Source organism: Alosa sapidissima, chromosome 13, assembly GCF_018492685.1.
Source record: "Alosa sapidissima isolate fAloSap1 chromosome 13, fAloSap1.pri, whole genome shotgun sequence".
NCBI lineage: Eukaryota > Metazoa > Chordata > Actinopteri > Clupeiformes > Clupeidae > Alosa > Alosa sapidissima.
Genome location: NC_055969.1, coordinates 33,860,969 through 33,868,468, shown reverse-complemented (window position 1 = coordinate 33,868,468; position 7,500 = coordinate 33,860,969). Strand labels below are relative to the sequence as shown.

Here is a 7,500-nt window from a genome sequence, read left to right as displayed (position 1 = left end):
AATGTTTAATTCAGTTCTTTTCTAATTGTGTAGGGCCTAACATAATTCAATTCAGTTCAGTTCAGAGTTCTATTCTAATTTATTTATCATTATCTTCCTAGTCATCATCATCATCATCTTTATTGCCAGATTCGGGGTCTATTCAGAAAACACAGACACACAGACACATTACATACATTTTTATACAATGAAGTGGGTGTCTTTCACACTAGCCCGTTAGCAGGACCTTAGATCAATCTCAACTTTCGGGCCACTTCAAAAGGCTGAACCCAGAAAAAGGTGCTGGTGACTTCCAGTAAAAACTTGCTAGAACTAATCATGTGCTCTGGTCCTTTTTCTGGGTTCAGTCTTATGAAGTGCCCTGAAAGTTGAGATTGATACATTTTTATACATTAAAAAGAAACCTTTGCCACTTTCTATAGCGACGTGACATATGAATCTCTCAAAGCACTTGACTTTCAGGATGTCAGCTTTAACTTGACCCCCCTAGAGTAAGCCCTAAGGTCAAAGGAAACCTTCTTTTAGAGGTCATCTGCTTTATGTGGGGGTCATCTGCTTTCTGTGGGGGTCATCTGCTTTCCTGGTTAGGAATTAGCAGGATTAGCATATGAGCACACATGCAGCATAGGCGTATGATGGATTAGCATATGAGCACACATGTAGCATAGGCGCATGATGGATTAGCATATTAGCACACATGCAGCATAGGCGCATGATGGATTAGCATATTAGCACACATGCAGCATAGGCGCATGATGGATTAGCATATTATCACACATGCAGCATAGGCGCATGATGGATTAGCATATTAGCACACATGCAGCATAGGCACATGATGGATTAGCATATTAGCACACATGCAGCATAGGCACATGATGCAGAGTGGGGTATGAAAAGGGGAGTTCAAAGTTCATTCATTCAAAGTAATAATTTACATTTAGTCATTTAGCTGATGTTTTCATCTATAGCCACTTACAAAAAAGGGAACAGTCAAGGTATAGGGCGACTAAGATATGACTAGGACACGACTAGGACACAATTAGGATATGACTAGGACACAGCTAGGACACGACTAGGACATGACTAGGACACGACTAGGACATGACTAGGATATGACTAGGACACAACTAGGACATGATTAGGACACAACTAGGACATGACTAGGACACGACTAGGATATGACTAGGACATGACTAGGACACGACTAGGACATGATTAGGATATGACTAGGACACGACTAGGACATGATTAGGACACAACTAGGACATGACTAGGACATGACTAGGATGGGACTAGGACATGTTAATACAGCAATAAGTACTACTTCCACAAGCCCACACACATACAGTACATACACAAACTCACATATTCAAACACACACATTCAAAACCATTCTGTAAACCTCCTTTGTGTGTGTGTGTGTGTGTGTTTTGGCTCTCAGGTGTGTAAGTATGACTATGTGGAGGTGCGGAGTGGGCAGGCGCCGGACTCGAAGCTCCACGGCAAGTTCTGTGGCAGTGAGAAGCCGGAGCGGATCACCTCGCAGTCCAACAGCATGCACATCGAGTTCAAGACTGACAACACCGTCTCCAAAAAGGGCTTCAAGGCTCAGTTCTTCTCTGGTGAGCTTGAGACCTGAGCAGTGTGTGTGTTTGTTTGTGTGTGTGTGTGTGAGTGAGAGAACGTTTCTATGTGTGTGTGTGTGCCCAGATAGCAAAATCAGATTGACAGATAGCGGACCGCTGGTTGTGGTCCGCCGTTGGACCACCATCTCTTTAAATTTAACTTGTCATGAATATTAAGAAAAGTTAATAAAATGATATATGGAGTATAACTGAAGAAATTAAAAAGATTTTAGACCAATAGTGACAAAATATTGGGCAATTTGTCTGCAACCTGCCAGCGGACCGCCAGAGAACCGATGAGCAAAATGCCAGCGGACCGCCAGCTATGCCCCCAATAGACCGACAGTGGTCCGCCAGCCTCTTGCTATCTGTGTGTGTGTGTGTGAGAGAGATTCAGTCAATAAGGGCTCTATCTTGGCGATCTGGAATGCAGCGCAAAGCGCATTATTATCACAACACAAAGCTTATTCCTATCTTACACTCACATTTTTTGCCATTGCGCTTCACTTAGCCATGCGCTTTATTAAACAATGCATAAGGTGTGGTCTGGTGCATGATCTAAAAATTGCTATCTTACACCATCTGTAAATGTAAAAATGTAAATCAGGTTTATAGGCCAAGTATACTTGCATATACAAGGATTTTGGTCTCTGCATTTATCCCATCCATGAATTAGTGAACACACAGAGTACACAGTGAACACACAGTGAGGTGAAGCACACACTAACCCGGAGCAGTGAGCTGTCTTGCTACAGCAACGCTCAGGGAGCAGTGAGGGGTTAGGTGCCTTGCTCAAGGGCACTTCAGCCGTGGATATGGGCATGGAAGAGCAGTGCTCAACCACTTCCCCCTAACCAGTAGGCCACGGCTGCCCAAAAAGCATTACGCCACTGACAAAGAAAAACCTGGTCTATAGCGAAAGGCGCATATGAAGCACAGCTGAAGACGCACTGTCATGAGATGTAAGCAGCAACTCCTCTGCACTGCAGGATAAATGTCCTTAGGTTTTTTTATTCAGTCATTCGAACATTATTGGGCTAAGTGTTGCTTTTTTTCAGGCTAGGTTTTCGATGGTTTCAAATAATAGACGAGTGCAGATGCATGTAGCACCAACAGGTTTTAGTCACAAAGTCTGCTAGTCACAAACAGGTTTTAGTCACAAAGTCTGCTAGTCACTAACAGGTTTTAGTCACAAAGTCTGCTAGTCACTAACAGGTTTTAGTCACAAAGTCTGCTAGTCACAAACAGGTTTTAGTCACAAAGTCTGCTAGTCACAAACAGGTTTTAGTTAAACAGGGTTTAGTGGAATACCTGTTGCATACGGTTTCGCGTGCAATGAGATTCCTTCAAATGCACCGCTGACTATCAAAATACTGATGCCCTGAAGTTGCGCTGCTTGCTATTAAATGACAGATGTAATTTTCATTTTAGTTTAAAGGATGTTACGCCCAAAACACACCCATGACTGATTAAGAAACATAATATCCGCCTTTTTGCACCAAGCGCCCGACAAGTAAAGCCTACACACATCTGCACTCGTCTATTATTTGAACTCATTGGCAAAATGAAACTTCACCGTGGTGTCATAGTCAACGATAAAACAGTACACAGTAAATTGTTTTCACAACCCAGATAGCAATTTCCTTTGGGCCGGATCCGCATAAAAGCCTTTAGATCCGCCTGTAGTGGACATACGGTATCTGACTGTGGGCCAGATCTGCTCCTGATAGAGGTTTCAGCTCTGCTAGCAATGCTGTTTTATCACCGGTTTACAGATTTGTCCCAGGTCCGATTTCCACAACTCAACTGGAAGTCAGGAGATTAAAATACAAAACACTGATTTGGCCCAAACCTGGATTTGTCACGGACAGAAGACGACCCAAGAGCGCAAGTTCAAATTCAGACTTGAACTTGCGTGAGTGGTGCAGCCACTGTGCTATAGTTTCGGATGAACCTCCTATAAAAGTTTGCAAAGCCCAGGAACTGTTGCAACTTTTTCAGAGACTCAGGGACTGGCCAGGACGTGACAGCCGACACCTTCGTGAGATCCATCTGAATGCTGCCCTCGTTGATCACATACCCCAGGAATGAAACGGTCTTGGCATGGAACTCGCACTTCTCTGCCTTCACGAAAAGAGAGTTCTCCAGCAGGCGGCGCAGGACCAACTGGACATGGTGCGTGTGTTCTGACAGAGTCTTTGAGAATATTAAAATATCGTCAAGGTACACAAAAACGAATGTATTTAGCATGTCCCTGAGGATATCATTCACTAGGGCTTGAAAAACTGCTGGGGCATTGGTGAATCTGAATGGCATGACGAGGTATTCATAGTGGCCGGTTGGTGTGTTGAACGCAGTCTTCCACTCGTCTCCCTCTCTCACCCGCACCAGATGGTAGGCATTGCGAAGGTCCAGCTTCGTGAATACGGTGGCTCCCTGCAGCAGTTCGAAGGCAGACGAAAGTAAGGGCAGTGGGTAACGATTCTTAACAGTGATGTCGTTCAGACCCCGGTAATCTATGCATGGACGAAGAGAACCGTCCTTCTTACCGACGAAGAAGAATCCCGCTCCTGTGGGGGAAGAAGACGGTCTGATTATCCCGGCGGCAAGAGAGTCATTAATGTAGTCTTCCATGGCCTTTCTTTCCGGGGCTGACAGTGAATACAGACGACCCTTGGGAGGTGCTGTGCCAGGCAGGAGATCAATCGCGCAGTCATAGGGTCTGTGTGGGGGTAGAGATGTCGCCTTGGATTTGTTGAACACCTCTTTCAGGCTGTGGTAACAGGTCGGAACATTGGATATGTCAGGGGTAGCGCTAGATATTTCCCGGTGAACGGGCAGGGTGGCCCCCCTTAAACAGGTCTGGTGACAACTCCTTCCCCACGAACGGACTGTCCCTGTCTCCCAGTCGATTTGGGGGTTGTGCTGACGGAGCCACGGGTATCCGAGAATGAGTGGTTGGCCAGGTGAGTGTAGAAGGTGAAACTGGATGGACTCTTGGTGGTTTCCTGACAGCAGAATTGTCACAGGGGCTGAGATGTGAGTGACCTTGCCCAGATGATGTCCATCCAGGGCTCGTGCAGGAATGGGTTGTGCCAGTTGATGATGGTTCACGTCCAGTTGCCGTGCAAGCTCAGGGTCCATGATGTTTGCTTCGGCTCCAGAATCCACAAGGGCGGCCAACGTATGAGTCGTGTCGGAAAGCTGAAGGCGGAGATGAAGCAGGGGTTTTCGGATGGAGGGAGACTGAAGACTTGTTGAGCTCACCCGGATCTCCCCTACACCTGGTGAGCTGCGGCCTTTGCCGGACAGGTGGCGACCACGGTGATTTTCACCACCACAGTAGAGGCAAAGGTTGGAGGTTAGACGGCGCCGACGCTCCTCGGGAGTCAAAGAGGCACGGCCAATCTCCATGGCCTCAGGCTGATTGAGTTGGCCTTGGGACTTGACAGGCAGGGGCTGGACAGAGGAGGTATCGACCCGAGTGCGGATGGCAGGTTGACTGAGACGCCCCTTCTCCCTCCTCCGGGTCTGTATACATACGGCGGTCAATGCGGACGGCAAGATCAATGGCGGCATCAAGCGTTGAGGGCGGGTCATGAGAAACAAGCTCGTCTTTGATATAGTCCGCCAAGCTGTGGAGGAAGGCTTGCACCAGTGCCTCTGAGTTAAACGAGCTTTGACTGGCCAGGGTACGAAAGTCAATGGAGAAGTCTGCCACTGTCCGATTGCCCTGACGGATGGTGAGCAGAGCTTGTGACGCTTCAGCTGTTGGCGAGCCTAGATCAAAGACCTTTAACATCTCCTCCTCAAAGGCACTGAAGGGTGCACAGGCTGGGGTTTGCCGGTCGAATTCCGCCGTTCCCCACAACCGAGCTCGGCCGGTGAGATGGGTGATGACATACCCCACCTTGGCTCCCTCCGTTGAGAAGGTCCTGGGCTGTAGTGCGAACTGGATTCGGCAGCTGCTAAAGAATGGTCTTACTTGCTTTTGGTCTCCATCGAAACGTTCCGGGTTCCCAATCTTTGGTTCAGGAGCGTGGGGATCTGGTGGCAGCACTGCCGGTGGTACAGGAACAGAAGAACCAGGGGTGGGTGCAGGTGGAGTAGCCGGGTTTGAGAGTAGTTGCAGGGCTTGGGCTAGCAGTTGTTGCTGCAGTTGGAACTGTTGTCGCTGCTGGTTGGATTGCTGTTGTTGTTGGTTGCCTAGCTGGAGAAGGGAAGCGATGTCGCCAGCCATCCGATTGATGTCTCCCTCAGTGCGTTCCAGTCGCTGTAGGGCAGTCATCTTGGGCTCTTCCTCCATAGTGGTCAGGGAGTGCGCTGGGTCCATGATGGTCAGATCGTTCTGTCACGGACAGAAGACGACCCAAGAGCGCAAGTTCAAATTCAGAGTCTTTTTATTGAAGGGTTCAGGGGGGAAGAGGAGTGAGAGAAACGTGAGGTCTTGGAGGTTCCGGTTCCAGGGGTGCTAGGAGTGCCAGGGGTGTCAGGGGTTCTCAGGGCTCAGGGGAACACACACACAACAGCAAGGTGAACAGCAGGCAGTAGTACAGACCAGGGCTAGGCACTAAACGTGGTGAGGGACAGAAGGCAGATTCGAGTACCCGGGGGGGCTGAAGATCGGAGAGTAATCGAGAAGATCCGGAAGGCAGGTCGGGATAACCGGGGCGGTAGAACAGGGAGGCAGTCAAGAAAGGATCCGAATCACAGGTAGGAGTCAGGGAGTAGACAGGCAGGCAGGTTACTGGTCCAGGTTTGAAGACGATCTGACAGGGCTTGGCTGAAAAACAGGGCTTTATATACTGGGAGAGGTTAGTGGAGAAATGCAGTGCAGCTGGCAGAGTAATTAGAGCAGAGTGGGGCAAGGTGAGGATGGTGAGTGGGAAATGCAGCGCAGCTGGCCAGGTAACAAGAGCAGAGCAGGGCGGAGCCAGGTGGAGCTCGTTAGGCAGAGTAGAGAGAGAGTGAGCAGAGTGGCAGAGAGTTGAATCAATTAAGGTTGTTGCCAGGGAGAGAGAATGCTCATGACAGGATTATGGATATGAGCCGAAGGGCCATTTTTTCACAGCAGACCCAGGTGGTATTGACATTAATTAAGGTGCTGATTCTGCTAAATTGACTGTCCTTTCACCGCGGTTAAGTTAGCTTGAAATTAGACATTCGCCAGAAATTCAAAACATCGCTAGTTCTCTATCACAATCAACGCTAAATAAACTACTCACAAAGTGTGATGTTCATACTTGTATTTAGTTGTGAAAATATATGGTTCTTTTGACATGATTTGCCAGCCTGCTGTTGGACTAGGACGCAGCCCAACTTTTCAAGGTAAGCTATCTGCTTTTTATCTCTGTTGGTTTATTCAGAGACAACACAAGCAGCCGAGCGATTGATAACTTCACTGTAAGGTTATATGCTATTATTTTCCAGCAATATACTAGCTTAGCTTGAGCAAAACAGCCATCACAATAACTATTTTGGAAAAACAGTGATAACGCTAACAGGATCACTGATGATAAAAAACGAGTGTAATTGTGACCTATTTTCAAAAAGGAATAAATGGCTGATGTTTATTTTGTGTTGTTTCAGATTGACCATGGAGATGACGGAGGAAGACAGCCTGGATATTTATGGGAACAGTGGAATTAACACGACTTAAACTTTTTCTGGGATTGCACTTCTACAGCCAGGTTGTTGAATAAAAATAATAATAAGACACTTATGTGTAAAGTTGTGTTTGTAGCCTAGCTTATGTTTATCAGTTGAGCTGTTGGGAAAACGTTACGAACTTTAGCCTGGGTGAACGTATAAAGAACCTGTTAGCAAATGTGTAGCAAACAGATTTTTCAGGATAATTAATTACCAATCACATTTC

The 7,500-nt window shown here is 47.2% G+C and overlaps 1 protein-coding gene across 1 annotated transcript in view; it reads left to right on the top strand.

Annotated features, from left to right (window-relative positions):
* Nucleotides 1–7,500, top strand: part of LOC121679806 (bone morphogenetic protein 1-like) — a 69,061-nt gene that overhangs the window by 54,362 nt on the left and 7,199 nt on the right. Inside the window, exon 15 of the mRNA XM_042058840.1 lies at nt 1,442–1,622. Within this exon, the coding sequence (XP_041914774.1) occupies nt 1,442–1,622 (181 nt within the window). The remainder of the gene's footprint in view (nt 1–1,441; nt 1,623–7,500) is intronic.